We start from the raw sequence: 17,837 nt of genomic DNA, 5'->3' as shown, positions 1-17,837 counted from the left end.
GAGGTGGAGAGCTACGACATTATTGAAGGGACAAACTTCAGGTGGACGCAAAAAGTGTAAAATGCCAGATTGAAATAAAACCAAACAAATAGTGTTAGGAATGTGCTCATGACTACACAGTATAATAACAAGGCACGTTAAAAAATGATTTTAACTTCATGTCTGGCCGCAGTATTACCTGCTCAATACTACAGTGCATTTAAATACAGGTAGACTTCATAAAAATGACTTGGTATATTTTTGTGATCTGCCGAACATAGTTTATTTTCTACTGAAGCTATTATAAACTGTCCAAACAAAGCAGAGACGGAAAATGTGTCATGAGTCCTGTATTTTTTCACTTCGCAATATACATCACAGGGTTAAAAAAATAAAACTAAAAAAAGTCGTCATGTCATTTTTTTCCCCCCAGTATTATGGAGCCCTCAATGTGGATTTTCTGTTCCAGTCACGATTCATTTTGCAATGGGTATTTTACATTGTAGAACCAAAGATTCCCCATCTTCCTGTTACGCAAGCGAGTGTTCTGGTCTTTATGGCTCAGTTGTCGTGTCGCCGTGGATTTAGCCGTTCCCGCTACTGTACATTTTGCCATTTCACAAGCTGCCGTGCGTATTTCTCGCCGCCTTTGTGTTGTCTTATCTGGGTTGTGCTGCGTGTGTGGAGAGGGGGGGAATCCAAGATGGCACATTTCTTCCACCTTCAGGGACGAGACAAGGTAGACCGCCTGGGAGTGGGGAGGTGGAGGAGGATTCCGGATTTAAAAAAAAAATATATATATATATATATACACACACACACACACACACACACAGACTGTATATGTAAGGGTGCGGAATAGGTACGCTCGCTTCGTTAACACACAAGCACACACACAGGGTTTGGGGGGGTTGTGAGGACCGAGACGCGTGACTCCTCATGGCTGCAGCTTCTTCATAACAACACGCCATTAGAAATGGCGGGCCTGTCGATCAGTCCCGCCGACATGACAGCTTCGCCGCGAGGCCGGCCGACTCTTTGGAGTGCGCGCGGCGGCGGCGGCGGAAGCCCAAGTAGAAGTAGCAGCTCCCTCTCCCGTTTCTCCTCACTAATTGGCCAAGGTTTCTTTTTATACATGCTCGTGAGGTGGGAGGTTTTATTTATTTATTAATTTTTTTTAACCACTTCCACCTCCTTGTTTTTTTGGGGGGGGGGTTTGTTTTAAACAACACCGTCACTTATCCCAGCGGTTGGTAAAGTCAGTTTTTTTTAATAATGTGCAAATTTATTTACCGTAAATAATGAAATAAATATTGGTAAAATACTTTAACATAGGAAGCATGAATTGAACGAGCAATAATGAGTTTATTAAAATAAAAGTATTTAATCTGTCAATTTGTTTGCCCTAAACTTGGTTAGTTAAAATATTTAAATAAATTGAATAAATGATGTATTTTGTAAATTAATTTGCCTCATTAAATAATTAGCAAACTGATTTACTGTGAATAATGAAATAAAAAACTGAAATTATGTTACATACTTTTATTAAATAAAAAAATAGAAAATTAGCATAATTATGTTATTCCAATTTTAATTTAATCTGTTGTATTTAGCCTTTTTTCCTTAAAAAGTAATTGTATATCATTTATTCAGTTTAATTATTCATTTATACATTGATTAATTGCTAATTAATTCAAACTATTTGAGAGATTTAACATTTTTAATGTACATAAAATCTCTCAAATAGTTTGAATTAATTAGCAATTATTAAATAATGAAGTATAATTAAATAAATCATTGTTACCCTTCAATGGATACATTTAAATGTAATTTGTAATTTCTTGTAATTTTTCATTATTTTTTGATTTATTAAAAATACAAAAACAAATGTTGGTACAATCATCAGTTTACATTATATCTTAATTATAATTTAACTATAACTATACTAACTATAACAAATTTAACGATAAATAATACAACGAAAATGAGCATGCGTTTCTCTAGAATTATTAATTTTATTTTGAACTTCTTTTTTTTTTTATTTGTTCTCATTTTTTTTTAAACCATCTGTTTGGTTTGAAGTTCAAATGTGCCCCTTGAGCATAAAAGTCTGCACACCCCTGTGTGCGTGCGTGTGTGTGTGTGTGTGTGTGTGTGTGTGCAGGGGGTTGTGGGTATATTGTAGTGAGTTTTTTTTTTGTTTCTTTTTTACCTTTTTTTTTTTTTTAACCTGCTTCCCCACCCCCCCCCCCCCCCCCCACCCCGCCTCCCTCCACCACATATTCAATATCTTTAACCACCATCTTAACACAGTATGCATTTATGTCTGAAAATGTAATATTTTTGTTGTTTTTGGCGGTTAAAACGCTATCACATTACACGTCGGGATAATGATGATGATGGTCAATTGGTGGGGGGGGGTCTTATAGTTACGTGTGCACCGCCGGCATTGTTCCGTCTCTGTTTTTGTTTTTTTCTCAGTGCTGGGATTTGACATTGACTCTAGGCAATATGCATCAGCGCCTGATACGCGGTAGGGATCGTTGCGAAAAAGGGAATAAAGTCTTTGTCAGTCGGGATAAAAGGGAGGAACGATCTTTTATTTCTGTTTTTGTTTTAATTGCAATTTCCCCCCGCACTGCTTAAATTCATACATACATAATTAAGTGAAGCTGTCATTTTCCCCCCCCCAGCTGTTTAACGCCAATCCGCATTTGATTTATCGCAGAGCCCCTCCCCGCCCCTCAAACCTCTTTCTTGCTCCATCAAACACGTAAGTAAGTCGCAGAACGTCAACGCAGTTGTCAGCGAACGGCTGTTTTGTCGCTTTGCTGACTTGTCGCGACACGCCGGGCCCGCCGCGCTCTTAATTCCGCCGCTCGACAAACTAGGCAAAAAAGGGAGGAGGAGGAGATAAGCGAGCTTTAAATGTTTAACTGTCATCTGTTTTAGGCCTCTTAATTAAACAGACACGGCTTAGCCGCCACACACGCGCAGACACGCGAGCATCCTCTTGTCGATGATTAATGAAGCCGTTAATATTTATGTCACGTTATAAGTGACATAAAGTGGACGGTACGTAAAACGCGTCAAATGGTGGTTTTGGATTCAAAAGATTTGTCTTCAGTTTCGACTTTTCCTTTTCCATGACAATTTATCCTTAATTATCTCTTTGATGTTAGCATTTTTTTCCCCATTGTTAGCCAGGAGCATCATTAAAAAATGATTTGTCTTCAGCATATTGTTGTGGCTTAAACAAAACCTCTAAAAACATGGTCCACTCTGAGTGGTCCTATGTCTTATTTCCCATCCTTGGATCTCATAATATCTCTTAAGACGTGAGCGTTTAAAGCAGCAACATTTGCCCTCCTTCAAATCACTGCAATGTTAGCATTTGCTGGACCCCAAAAAATGATCATATTACTATGTTAGCGGGAGAAATGATGCTATCGCTATGAGGTTAGCGTTTTGCTCGTCTCCTTAGCTGTCCTTCAAAACGTACTCGTCGTTAAGATGTTGGTATTTGCCGCACTTAAAAATGATCATATAACTTTGATGTTAGCATTTGAGGTCGTCGGGAACGTTCTTATCGGTCATTCATTTTCCTGTCCTTGAAAATGATTGCGTTAGCGTTTTAAGCAGCATTATTTGCCGACATATCTTTGTCTGTCTAATTGGCATTATTTCCTGAATGAGAGGTGTCAAATTTAAAAGATCTCCAATGCAGCTCCCTTAAGCCCGCGGAACAAATGTTCCTAAAACGTACTACCTCCACCCAGTGGTAATAATAATAAGAAGAAGAAGAGAGTGCAGGTGTGATTGGCAGCGCGCCGCATTTAATGTTGTGTGCCTTAAGCGGAGTGGGTGGTGGGTGAGGTGCTTGTGTTGTTCAGCACACAATAGTGGCGCTATCTCCCGACCACTCTCGCTTTGTCTCTGTCATTGTGCACCTTATTACACGCCGTATTGGCCGTGAAGAATCCTCCATCCTCGCTTCGTCTTTTGCGCCCTGAATGTTAATGCCGAGAGTCGCGTTGCATTTTTCCAATCTGTTTCTGTTGTCGTTTGAATCCGAAAGCACGTCTGTACAAAAGCACTTGTGTGGAAATAAAAAAGAAAAGAAATAAATACGCCATCAATTTCAGCTGGAAAGTATTCAAAAACATCAGCACAAATGATCTGAAATCTCAAGGACGTTAGCGTTTGGTAGCAGCATCGTTTGCCATCCTGAGAAAGGTGATTTGCCTCCTTCAAATCGTTTCTGGCTGAAGCCGGATTCGGATCGGGTTGAGTGTGAGGGGATTTTGGGTGAGGGTGTTTTTTTTTTTTTAAATACCCCTCCCGCTCCCCACCCGTGTCCTGTGAAGCCCCCGCTCTCCTGATCAAAGCGCGGCTTGTTTTATGTGGCTGGCCGCGGCCACTTTGAAGTGGGCCGAGTCACCTACAGCACTCACTTCATCAACTTCACGAGTGTCTTAATAGCAGATCAATAAGTTTCAAAGTCGCCGCGTTAATTTGATACCAGCGCCGATGTGATCACGCTGGGCTTCTTTCGCTCTCTCTCTTTCTCTCCATAGCTCGCTCGCCCTTCCCTTTTTTAGGCGGCGGGATTCATTTGCTCAACAATTAAAACTTGATTGGGATTCTTTTTGAAAATAGATAACATTTATGGGACTTGGACAAAACTGATCTCTCTGTGACGTGACGGCATTGTTCATCAAAAATGATCATATCTATATGTCTTTATCATTCACAATATTTATTTGTGAATCACCAGATCCTTTTTATTCACTCAATTCCATTTTGTTGTATTTTGTATTCGTATGACCTTTTACCTCTTTGAAATTGTGTGCATTACAAACGATCCGGTTTGTTTTATTTATTGTGAATTGCAATCGTTGAGCAATGTTTTTTATTTTTAAAAAAACTGGAGCCCAAATAACCTCTTTAACAGATTTATTTATTGTTTAAATTAGATTTGCGTTATGTGAATCATCAAATCATGTTCTTTATTTTGAGCAGTTATTTTTACGTAGTATTTATTGTCAGTTTTTAATTTGAGATATGTTTGATTCATTTTTTACAATATAATTTGAAATGGCCTATTTGAAAAGTTTTGATATTTAAAAATCAGCCTTGTCTCCTTAATTCACAAAATCTCTCACAAAACGTGCTAATTAATATATTTTGAACGTTGCTTCTAATACTTTCAGTGAAATGTAAAAATATGCATCGTCCGAATGAATTCAAACATTAAATAATTTGAAAGTTTTACATATGAAGCGTATTGAAAAATACCCGACGGCTTTTCGGCGCAAGGACGAATTAGCCAACTTTCTCCCGCGCTCGCTGCCGACTTGAGAAAAAGAAAACACCATCTGTGTGCCGGATCTGCACCCGGAGAACAAAAGCCAATTTAGTGTGTTCATCTGAGGGTTGCTAATGGTATTAGGGCGGCCCGCGGGGTGGTCGCCCGCCGCCCGGCCGCTCGGGCCTGGCGAGGGCCTCCGCTTGACCCCCGCCCCCGTTGCCGCCGCCGATTCGCAGGACGGTTGCCGTTTGTGCCCCACATCTGCCGTTTTTGAAAATTCTTTTCGCTTTATTTCACAAAGAGAACTCATCATGATCCCGGGACAAAACGATCGTGGTGGGGGAAAAGGGGGCATACATAATGGTACAAAAAGGGGGCCAAAATTCACATTTACAATTTGGGAATTATAATTGTTTTATGCTTCGGCTGGTGTTTGTGTCCCACATCTGCCACTTTTTTTTTTTTTTTTTTTTTTTTTTGTATTACAAGGGATTATTCTTCGGTTTATCGGGGCTTGTGACAAAATAATGGAAGTGGCACAATAATGGCAGGAAATGGGTACAAAAAAAAAGGCAGAGGTTCACATTTGCAATTTGGGAAATTCACATTTTTTTAAAGTTTGGGCTGGCGTTTGTGTAAAACGGGGATTATTCTTCTTTTGGCTTTGTTTCACACGGACTTATAATAATGGTAGCAAAAGGGCCAAATATTGGAAAGGGGCAAAATAATTGCAAGGAAAGTGCCAAATAATGGTTGGAGTCGGGGCAAAATGGTGGTTGGAAAGGGGACAAAAAAATGTAGGACGGGCAAAATAGTTGAAAGAGAGGAAAAAATAATGATCAGAATATCGGCAAAATTGGTAGGAAAAGAGCACAAATAATGCTAGCAAAGAAGCAAAATATAGTTCCAAAAAGGAGGAAATAATGGTAAGAAAAGGGCAATATAATGATTGGACGGGGCACAATTACAATAGGAGAAGGGGATAAAATATTGGTAGTAAAAGGGTAAAATAATGGTAAGAAAGGGGACAAAAATGCTAGGAAAAGGCAAACATATCACATTAACAATTTGGGAATTCTTCAAATTTTGCCCTGACTTGGAATGACATAATTAAAAAAAAAAAATGCCAAAGTGGCAGGTTTGATGCGTCCTTTTTTTTTCCCCCCTCTCTTCCGCGGACAAGGATAACATTCGGGGGCCGCCTGTGTGGTCCTCGGCGGTCCGCGGCGCTCTGCCGAGGGAGACGGCCAACGATGTTTTCTTAATAAATCTTTCACGATGAATGTAAGCGCCGCTTGTGGCAAAAATCCATTGTCCGCACAAAAAAAGATGACTAAATCCCATACATCTCTCATCAAAATAATCAAATCTAAGATTTCAACTATTCTTCCGCTTTTCCACCCCCTCAAGTAAGTATGGAATCTTGCTTCATTAAAAGTGTATTAATCTCGCCTGGTCTCGTGGGAGGCACCTTAAAGACGATGTTGTGTCTTTTTCTCTAAATTGTCAGAGGGGGAAGAAGGAAGAAAAAAAAAAAATCTTCCAGATTTGGTCCCTGTCAGTCAGAAATAATTGTGTGCTTAATCTTGTCCCTGATGGATGACTCGGAGTTCAGCAATGGGCCAGCTCCAATGACAAATACAATATTAATATTCATTAACCGCTTTGACAATGCTAATTTTGATGCAGTCGTAAAAGGGCCTCGCAAAGTTGCCGGCCAAAAGCATCAGAGCGCTGCGCAAGGTGGCGAGATAATTTGTGCTGCTTTAGCGAGCGAGCGGGCACGCGTGCGGCGGCGAGGCTTTTTAAAGTCTTAAAGCGGAGAAGAAGAAGAAGAAGAAGAAGAAGGAGGAGAAGAGGAGGAAAAAAGAAGGGGGGAAAAGGCAAGGTAGCACAAACAAAATAAAAGAGAAAAGGGAAAAAGTTCAGACGCATTGGAAAGCAGGACCGCGGAAGTAATACGATCAAGAGACGCGGCTGGAAAAGATTTTGACACCTTCAATGTGAAATACTTCTTTTTTTCTTTTTTTCTTTTTTTTTTTTAAAACACAAAAACCTCCCAAAAAACTGGCAACAAAAAGGAGAGGACGCACAACATGGTAAGTCGGCGCATTCTTGATTTTTCTTCCCCTTTCTTTTTTTCTTTGTTGAATCTTTTTGATCTTTTCAATTATCACCATTTGAAGATCAATAGTCATTTTTTATCTGCGGCGGTTGAAAGGCTCACAGCGGTGGCGAGCGGCGGCTGGTCGGATCGCGGCTTTAAGAGTGGGCTTCCTCCTCCCGTCGCCGCCACTCGGCCCCAATTTTCCTCCGCCGGCTCCTCCGCTTTGCATTTAGTATTTTTTTCTGGCTTTTTCCTTTACAGCCGCCGCCGCCGCCGCCGTTGTTGTTTGTCGGCGTCGTCGGCAGGGACTTTTTCAGCAGACTTGGAAATATTACGGTTGCTCTTTTTGCCGCTTTTGCCGCCGGTAGAAAATCTTCAGAATGCTTTTTCCACCCCTCAATTTTGCGTCTAACGTAGTGTGACTGGAGCGTGGATATATATATATTTTTTTTTTCTTCCCCGTGGTGGGGGGGATTACTGACATGACGGGAGAGACACCCCGCTGCTCGAGTTTAGCCAAGTTAGGGCAACTCCGAAAAAGACGCAACACTCCGCTCGCCTTATGTCCGCCGAGCCGGTGAGTGAAAGCCCCTCTTCTTTTTCTTTTCAATTTATCAAAGACGGGAGACGTGGACACAAAAGGGCCGATTGCACGGGAGGGGGGGGGGGGGGGGGGGGCGGCGGTGGAGGATATGAAGACGCGCGAGGGGGAGAGCGAGGGAGTCCCGGGCGGACGGCGTGACGGAGTGCCTGATCGCGCCCGGGCGCGTCCGGCCCGGCGGGATCGGCGACATCGGCCGGACCCCGAAGGGCCGCCGTCCGCGCGGCGTTCGCCGGCGCCGCCGTCGTCTTATCGGCTTAACCCATCGGGGCGTTAGCGAAGGGGGGCTGCCGTTGACGAGGTGCTGCCCCCCAGTGGATTAGTGGCTGACATGGTGGTGGGAGTCTGCTTGGAGTGAGTGCACGAGCACGAGTGGCAGCATGCGCGTTTTAACCAGGAAGCGAGCAGCATCCCCAGTACAGCGCTTTTAAATGGTAAGACTTTTCACACTTTAAAAAAAAAAAAAAAAAAAGTGCAATTCCATATCTTTCCTGCATGGCTGTAAATATTACCTCCGATTTTCTTTTTTTCTTTCTTTTTTTAATCTGTGGTTGTGTCTCTGGGCTCCGTTTGGGTAATTTATAACACTTATGTTACTAAGTGACAGATTGACAATTTGGATTAATGAAAGGCAGCGTTTGATTGCTTTGTCCTGACAGGCTGACGTGGATGTATTAGTTGAAGGCATCCGGCTAAATATTATTATTATTATTGGTATTGTTTACTGTCTGTTAGAATTGAAATGAATAAAGCCAATCATTTTCAATTGGTATTGAATAGAATTTGGATTGTTTGTCTTTGTAGTTTGCCACTGAATTTTTAATTTTTTTTTTTGTCCAATGTGATATTAAACTACAACAAATAAAGTAAACATTTAAAATACACTTTTCTACTTCAAATAATTTTTTAAATTAAAGAAAGAAGATATAAAAGTAATAATCACATGGGTAAAAAATAAGTCAAAAGCAGATCATCAAAATTGAAATGTGATCCCTGCTTTCTTAATTGTTGCGACAGTTGGAAACTATTCCCGCCCCCTCACTCTGCTTTTTTTTGGTGTTGTTGTTGATGCCATTGTGTCGGCGCGATGGCGAGCTGTCCGTCACTTTCGGTTTACTCAAGAAAGTGCACGTGGGACAAAAGGGAGGCGGCGGGAGCGTGGCAGGCCCGGCTGAATGGACGTGGAGGGCGGGCAATTAGTCGGCGCCCGGTCGTGGGGCTCTTTTACTTGTCAAGCCGGGGAGCCCCCCCGCCGCCCCGCGCTATTGTGCGTGACATTCCCTGGACTCAGTTTAGTCTTTTTCAGGCCGCGGGACAGGGCTCGCCGCGACGCGGCCTCCGGGATGCTCGGAGAACATTTGCATTTGGATTTGCATATTTGAAAAAGTTTGAAAGATGCACATCCTCACAGAAATCAAGCTTTGACAAACCAGGTAGATAAAAGATGTGGATACTGGGTTTTCTCTTTCCAATTAAATAATTGATGTGTTAGAAATTAGCACGTTTAAACTTTCATTTAAGCTTTAATCAGTGGCTATTTCTTTCAAGATACAGTGCACACATTTAAATAATGTATGCTATAAATATTTAATTTGATGTGGTTCTTGCTGTTAGGGGTTAGGTCATTAAAGTATACATTTGCAATTTAAGGCTGCAAAAAAAAAAAAAAACGTTAAACCAAAATATTTTTGGAACACTTTGGATTTTTTACGTGCAAGGATAAATTGCCGAACATGTAAAATTGTAATATTCCAAAATGTAACCCGTTCTCGATTCGCCTCTATGTGAATGGCAGTTTGTTCTCTTTCATTTCATTGTAACGCAACAAGGTTTGATGACATTATTTCTCTGCAATTTTCCAAAAGCACAAATAGTCGCGAGTCACTAATTCCGTCACCTTGTCCTTTGGTACAAACAATGGAGGAAGTTTGGACCTCGTTGAGACATTTTGGGGTGAAATTGCTGAAAATATTCTTGAAATCAGGAACTCTTGTACTTTGAATAGCCCGCTAAAGTATTTGATCTGGCCCTAGCGAATGACAGCCAACAAATACTCCGAATATAGAGTAATAAACTTGATGTAAAAAAAAAAAGGTTCCCTAGCCCTGTTGGAACCACAGATTCTTGGTTGGCAAGGGGACTGCCCTCGCTTTGTGAACTATGTTGTATTTTTTTCCCCTTCTTTCTTTCTTTCTCCCCTCTTCTCCGGCGCTTTTCATGCTACCGGTTGGTCTGTGAGCATCCTGGGGGCACAACAGCGCACCCCCCCCCCCCCCCCTCCACACACACACACACACACACACACTTACAGCAGGGATTTTTTTTTTTTTTTTTTTTGTTATTAACTATTGCTGCCTGAGCTCATTTCCCCCGCGCCCCCCGCCCCCTACTTCTTGTCACCGGCATCAAAACTTTCCGCGAGGTGAGTGTGTGATGGATGAGGTGGGATGAGGTAGTAGTAGGCCTCGCAGCCTGGCAGGGAGCTGCTCAAATGACTAGCACCCTTGGGGAACAATGGTCAGCCACGGGCGAGTGTAAAGAGAGAGCGCACAATGAACACAAGTTCACCCACACACATGCACACGTCACTCGGTGCGGGAAGGCGGAGAGGAAAGAAGCGGCCTAACGGTGCTGGAAAAGGGAGCGTCTGTACACCGGAGAAGGTGGAGCGAGGGAGGGCAGGGGTGGGAAAAGAGTTGCTGTGGGGGGGGGGGCGGGGCGGGAGAGGGGGCGGTCATGTACCCGTGCGATGGATCTCCGGCCGGGTCGGGGCAAACGCGAGTCCTGGCCCCGGGACTGCTCCAGAGGGTGGGCGGCTGGCACCTCAGTCTGAGCAGCTGGGTGAGTAGGCCGCACCCCTTTTTTTCGGCGCCCCTTTTTCTGACAGGTTGTAGTTTAAGGGGGGGGCAGGCACCTGCTTTTAGTTGAAGTAAACATGCTAAGCATCATGCGCTTGAAAAAGCCATCATCCTAATCCATTTTACAAGTGTTTTTTTCCCCCCAGTCAAAAGCAATGTTATTTACCCGACAAAAACGTATTTAATCAATCTCATGTCTTATCCATGGGAAGAAAAAAATTCAATAAGCTGACAGCCTAACACATTCTTTTGTCGGCGTCCAATTCAAACTCTTGATTGCCAGCCTTTCAAGTGAAATTCTGCGGGGCTGATTGCATTTCAAAAGGCAGAATTCACTCGCGCTCTTGACACAATATCGCCCGTTTAACTCAGGTACGAGAGCTCAAGAGGCTGTTTACGAGGAGCGCAGAGGAAGGTTGCCGGTGGTGGCGGGCTTCGGGGGGGAGCGGCTTTAACGCACGTGTGCGCCTGAGAGTCGATTTGTCAACACTTCCACCAAAATAGCACTTCATATTTAAGCTACTATTTATGTGTGACACATCAGAACGCGTCCTCTCCGCCATTCCATTTGATGTGCCGACTATCAAAGACGCGGCAAGCGGGAAAATGAGCGCTGCCGAGCGACCTGAGCGGCAGCGCGAGGACGGGGGAGCAAAGGCTCTGGCCCACATAATATTTTTGTTCCGCACTCTGATCAAGCGAGTCGGCGCGTTGCGAATGCAAAGTGAATAATTAAGCTCGATAAAACATCCAGGGGTGCCTGCAGCTTTTTTATGGCCCCCGGAGATGCGTCCTCTCCCGGCAAAGAGTTCAACACTTTCGGATCAATCGCGGGCTGACCAAGAAATATGATTTGTGAGGGCTAATCAGATCCAGCCTCTGATAAACCTTTAATTTAGCTCAGCGTTTCATATTCCGTTGCCGTTAATCTCTTAAGTATTCCTTTTAGATTGTCTGCTTGAATCTGAGGATTTGAGCTCGAGCTTCGAAGGGAGCATTCAAACCCCCTGCCCCCCCAAAAAGAAAAATAATCATCAGATTTCGACAGGCTGACATTTATGATATTGGACTTATCCTGTCACCCTGTGATGCACTTTTTTTCTGCCTGGTGTCAACTTCCTTTTTTTCCCAGCCTGCGCCGGAATGCGGAGGCCTGAAAGGAGCCCAATCCATCACGCCACTGTCATGCCTCAACCTCGCCCCTGCCCCGGCCTCGCTTGCAGCTCATTAGCGGCCGGCGAGCTGTTGTGACAACTCATCATATCGTGACACAAAGCAGAAGAAAGGCAGCGGCGCTCTAGCGTAGGACGGGCCCTCCGGGGGCCCGTAAGGTCGGCACCTTCACGTTTAGGGCCCCCGCGAGGTGCCGTCAGGCGGAAACGCGGGGCCAACAGCTTTTTCCTGTCCGGCCTTCACCTCGCCGCCCTGCTGCCTTTGTCTCGTTCTGTCCTGCTGTCACTTTCTGAGCCCCTGGGCTGCCTCCTGCGCCCCTCCCCTCCCACTCCTTTCTCTCACTGGAGGTCTGACTTGAAGCATCACATTGATTTGACCGCTTTCCCGGGGGCCCTTTTTACAGTTAGTGACCGCTCTTTCCAAAAGTGCATTAGCGTCGAGACACATTGCAGCTCATCCATTGGTCGTAGGCGCGTTGGAATTTTAAGCCAGTCGCAGCGCTGAAATACCGATCAGGCCGGTCATCTCTGGTACTACACACATTCGATTTCCGTCGTCATATGGAGCTGATGATTCTCGATAGACTGCAGTCTGGTAACCGAACGGCAGGGTGCCAAAAACTACAGACTGTTGCGAGCAGCGTGGTAGAAAAAGTGACTAAAACCTCTTTTTAATACAAACCCCGCAGTTGGAAGTAGAAGTAAAGCAGTGAATAAATAGAACTGCTGGCAATATCAGTAGCATAACCGGAGGTGGCAAATCCCACGCCTATGTTCGAGTGTGTTGCCTTACTCGGCAAGCAGGCGCCCTGCGTGTCGCGGACAATAGAGGAAGTCTGTGTATTCATTGAGGCCAATTGTTTTTCAGGGTCTTGTGAATGCGAGGTGTCTTTTGGAGGCTTTGTCTGATGCTATTTTTGTTTGCTCTAGTGACGAAGGATGCGAGTCAGCAGGGTGTCGGAAAAGGAAAGCTTTCTTTCTTCTTACCTTGGCCCTTGTGGAGAAGCCTCCCACGTCGCCCGCTTTTTTTTTGTTGTTTTTTTTTTTATCTCTCGGGGCTTTGTTGTGTCGATGTTGCGCGACTGAAGCTCCCGAGCCTCGCCGGCGGTCGAGTGTGAGGATTCAGAGCAGGTGCCAGGCCCTGTTCCTGCAGGGACCGCCGGGTTCTCGCGTTGCCGTCGTCATCACGGAGCGGATGTGACCTTGTGATGCTCGAGATGATCGTTCGCTCGTATTATAAGAGACCGTTAGCCATGTTTCCCCCAAGTGCGTAACTAGCCAGACATTAAACAACAACGGACGACATCTGGAATTTGCTGTTTGTTTTTTTTTTTTGTTTTTTTTTTATAAACAAGACAAACTTTCTTTGAGGAAGGGCACTTTGTATCCGTCTGTCCCACTGCACAGGAATAATGATTCTCTGACATACCACTAAAGTTTGTGCCTCACAAAGAAAGGGGGCTCGGTATGAATCAGACATTTTGGTACTCAACTCTCAGAAGTCCAAAAGGTTTTTGTTTACTGTACCAAAATGCTAAAAGCGGGTTTCTGATGTAAATCCACTGGTCTGTAGCCCTTTGCCTCTCTTTAAGTTGGGACTCGGCATTTTGTCCAACTGTCCTTTCAAAGGCCAGGGCCAGTGCACAAAAGATTTCCTTCAAATGGCCAGTAAAGCTTTTCAGAGTGCAGATGAAGAATCGACAACATTCTTTCACATCATTACCCGAGGGAGGAGCAGGGATTCGTGAAGGAGGGGAGAAGAGGAAGAGGGTTCTGGGGGGGGGGGGCTAGGAAAGAGAGGACGAGCGACAGAACTCGTCAGCTGCATGCGGCAGCTGTCATCATCTTGTTTTTTTTCCTCCCCATCATCCTTCTATTCTGGATGTGCAGATCAGATCGCGAGCGCCTTGGTTTGTGTTTCTTTCTAACGAATCCCATTCCGCCTCGCCCCCACCATCCCAAGTCGACACACAGGCACATATACGCCCTCCCTTCCCCAACCTTCCACCGAACCCTCCCTCTTCTACCCGAGCCCTACTCCTCCACAGCCTTTTCAGCTCGGGGCTGTGAATGAGTCCCAGGAGTCTCGCTTGCCTCCCTAGAGTTCTGCAGGGGTTCATTATTCTTTCATTGGGACCATGGCAATAGGGAATGCCCCCCCAAGCCCCCTTCCCACCCACCTCCCTGGCCACCTTCCACAATTCTCCAACCACTATAGAGAAGGTCTTGGGAGAGATGGGTTTAACTACCTGCATACCCAACTTCAAATATTAACCGGGGTGTGTCAGTTTGCCACAACACATCTGGCTCCACCAAGCCCAGGTCCCTGTATTGAGTTCTGTGCCCCCCCCCCCCCCCCCCCTCCTAGTCCCATTAATGTCTTTTAAAGTAAAACGTAGATGTGCCATAAAGTAGTTTTTTTTTCTTAATTCATAGATTTAATTCACTAATGAGGTTGTGTGAGGGCCTACACGAGACTACGCACACAAGCAGATCCCCCCCGCCCCATTACATCCCCATTGCTACAACACTTCTCCGCCCCCCTTGAAAATATCATTCATGTTATGATAAGCCTGATTAGTGCTGCTTCTTTGGCTGCTGAGGACAGGATAAGGATGTGTGGGCATAGAGGCGAAAGCCACCAGGCTAATCTACAGCAGCGCTCTAATCTGGTTATCTGGTGGCCTGGGGGACGGTCCCAGGCCCGAAACATCGGGGGCCCCACAGCAGCTCCACTGTAATCTTTGGGTAATTGAAAAAAAAAAAAAAAAAAAAGAGAGAGGGAAAGCCATTTAGGAGCACAAAGAGATTACATAGCTAGAAGTAATTTGGTGAAAATGCAGAAATGGATTTTTCAGCTCCTAACCCTTTTCTTGGGATACAGTCCTACTACCCCCTGAGAACCATACCCAAGGGGGGGAGCGAGAAAGACTAAGGGGGAGCAGTGGCGTGTTGACCGGAGCCGCTAATGACTCTGGATTTACATGCGCCGCCTTGATTGTTGGCGGTTTGCACAAGATCGATGACTTGCGCTGCCGCTGTGGTTAAGTGCCTCATCACACATCAGGCCCCAAATGAGAAGTGGCAACCCCCCAGGGCCTCATAGACTCTCCCGGAATTCCAGGGTGACACCGCAGAAGTGTTTTTAATTACAAACCACACTATTTTCACCGAGGCTTGGTGGTTTGGCGCCTCCAGAACACCCGGAATACGATACAGTCTTATTTTACGGTTCCCCGAATATTAACCCTGGCCTCTTTTCTTTGTCTTTTCTCTTCTGCAGTCGAATAAGGTTCCAGTGGTTCAGCACCCTCACCACGTGCACCCTCTCACACCGCTGATCACCTACAGCAATGAGCACTTCACACCGGGGAACCCACCGCCACACCTACAGACAGACGTCGACCCCAAAACAGGCAAGTGTCAGGACTCTGGATCAAGTTAGACATCAAATACCTTTGACGTTCACTTACAAGACTCAAAACAAAGACTGTTTTTGCGTCTGAAACCTTGGGTCCAGAAACTTGAGGGTTATTTGGATTCTGCGGCCGAATCCGGGATTATGGATGCACCCCTGTGGATCTCCCAGTTTTTTTCACGTTAGGTACTCAGGCCTTCACTGTAGCTTGACCTGCTGCCTTATTTTGTTTACGGTCAACCTGCCACAACATGGTAAACCATTTGAATCTATTATGTATTATTTCGTCGGTCATTTAGGTAATGATGTCGTCTTATTAAGACGGCCCTTACAAGGGGGGGGGCGCTAATGCACCAGCTGCTGTTTAATGCAGTGCGTAATGGGGCAGCCTAATTGGGACTCAGTGTTTAATTAATTAACGAGGTATGGTGGGTCTGGTGAGCTGCTTTTCTGGCTTTTAGTGTACTTGCGCTCCAAAATGAGAGAGACATTTTTCAACGCCTCACCCTGAAGATTTCTGCTATGTTGGCAGGAACAAAGAAACCTGCAAAAAAACGTATCGTCCTTATGTGAGAAGTTATTTTTAAACCAGACTCTGTGCATGTACAGGACATTTGTATTCATTCGGTATAACAGAATGTCGTTAAAACTGACTAATGGAAACTGCTTAATAATCCAGATTATTATTTTTTTTAATTCGAAGTATCATAATAAAGGCATTGCGTAACAAAGATCTGTGTAAAATAAATCGCATCTTGAAGTCTCAAATGGAGTGCACTTGATGGCTGAAACCAATATAAATCAGTGTCAAAATAATACAATTTCATTCTTGACCTGTCAAAATAGCGCCGCATTCAATTTTATCTTTGTTTTAGCTCGCTAGCTAGCATTAGCCGTACCTGCTATGATTCAAGTAGCTTCACTACATCCAAAGCTAACCTTAGCGAACCTCATCCACGTTACCATGATGTAACACATCTCTATACGTTGTGAACTTATTTGACTCTAGCTAGTATTAGCTGTAGGCCTACCTGCTACGATTCAAATAATTGATAGACTAATCTTAGCTACCCTCATCCATCTTGCCGTTATAGGATGCTTCTCTATACTTTGTGTATCAGAACGTACCTTGACCTTAGCTAACATGCTAGCATTAGCTGTACCTGCGATGATTCCAGTAGCTACGCTACAGCAAAACCTAATCTATAGTTATTCGAATAACTAATAAACTAATATTAGATACCCTCATCCACCTTACCGTTATGCAGTGTATGTCCATAGGCTGTAGAGTCAGAAAGTAAGCTACCTAGCATTAGCCTGGTAACTTCACTTCATCCCAAGCTATTATTAGCTGCTATCATCCACCTTATTGTTATGCATCTCCATACAATCAGAAGCGCCGCTGTTACTACTATAGGAACCGTACGATTTGATTGATGCCGTTAAATCAAAAGAGTGTACTCCCCGAAGACAATTGTACATTTTCCACCGTCGGTGACACCAAACAGCGATTGTACTAGTCACCAATTAGCCTAAATCGTTCTGCTAACAATGTTTAACAACTGCATATTTCTGATACCTTTTGTCGTGCACATCGAAGGATTTCGGTGACAGCGAATGAGGAGGCAACCGCCGTCTGATCACAGGGAACGGCGTAATGATATTGTTGAGTTTTGTTCACATCTAAACCTCCGTCATTTTCGATCATTAATCTCCTGAATTTGCGTGACAAATGTGACAAGAATCGTGTCGGCGTATTTTATTTTATTTTATTTGTAATCCCCCTCCTCTTCCTCCCCCCTCCATGCACATTGTGCCGCTGTCGCCTGGCAAGGCCTTTGATCAGGAAGTGTGATTTTTATTTTTTTGGGATTGGGGGGTGTACACGCCAGCAACAAGGCTTCTTCCTCCTCCTGTGATGTGCGCGATACTCTGCATTCTGACAAAAGATTTGATTCTTCATCTTGTCCACCTCCTCTCTGTGCTCATGTCATCTTCTTTTTCCACAGGAATTCCAAGGCCTCCGCATCCCCCGGATATTTCTCCTTATTATCCGCTGTCACCTGGCACTGTCGGCCAGATCCCCCATCCCCTAGGATGGTTAGTACCACAGTAAGCGAATCCCTTTTTTAACGACTTCTCTTTGTGCTTTTGTTCTTTCATGAGTTGTGTGAAAAGTTAGGAAAAGTCCACATACAGAATTGTTTATAAACAAACTTTAGAGGGGGACACAAATTATGGAAAATGGTGAAGCCAGGGGAATAGCAAAACTACGGGACTAATTGACGCTCACACAAAAAGTTTGGAATTGACCATAGATGCCACAAGATGGTGGCAAAGCACTTTTTTTTGTATTGGACAAAGCTATGGCCTGACTAAATGAAGCTCCTC

General features: G+C 44.3%; 1 protein-coding gene across 38 annotated transcripts in view; it reads left to right on the top strand.

The window, feature by feature from the left end:
* The window catches only part of tcf7l2 (transcription factor 7 like 2), a 101,419-nt gene that overhangs the window by 65,560 nt on the left and 18,022 nt on the right, over window positions 1-17,837 (top strand). For all 38 annotated transcript variants that reach the window (XM_061755167.1, XM_061755173.1, XM_061755165.1 and 35 more), the window contains 2 exons: window positions 15,312-15,444; window positions 17,456-17,558. In XM_061755167.1, the coding sequence (XP_061611151.1) occupies window positions 15,312-15,444; window positions 17,456-17,558 (236 nt within the window). The remainder of the gene's footprint in view (window positions 1-15,311; window positions 15,445-17,455; window positions 17,559-17,837) is intronic.

The sequence above is a fragment of the Phyllopteryx taeniolatus genome, chromosome 19, assembly GCF_024500385.1.
Source record: "Phyllopteryx taeniolatus isolate TA_2022b chromosome 19, UOR_Ptae_1.2, whole genome shotgun sequence".
Lineage (NCBI taxonomy): Eukaryota > Metazoa > Chordata > Actinopteri > Syngnathiformes > Syngnathidae > Phyllopteryx > Phyllopteryx taeniolatus.
This window is presented reverse-complemented; position numbering and strand designations above follow the sequence as displayed.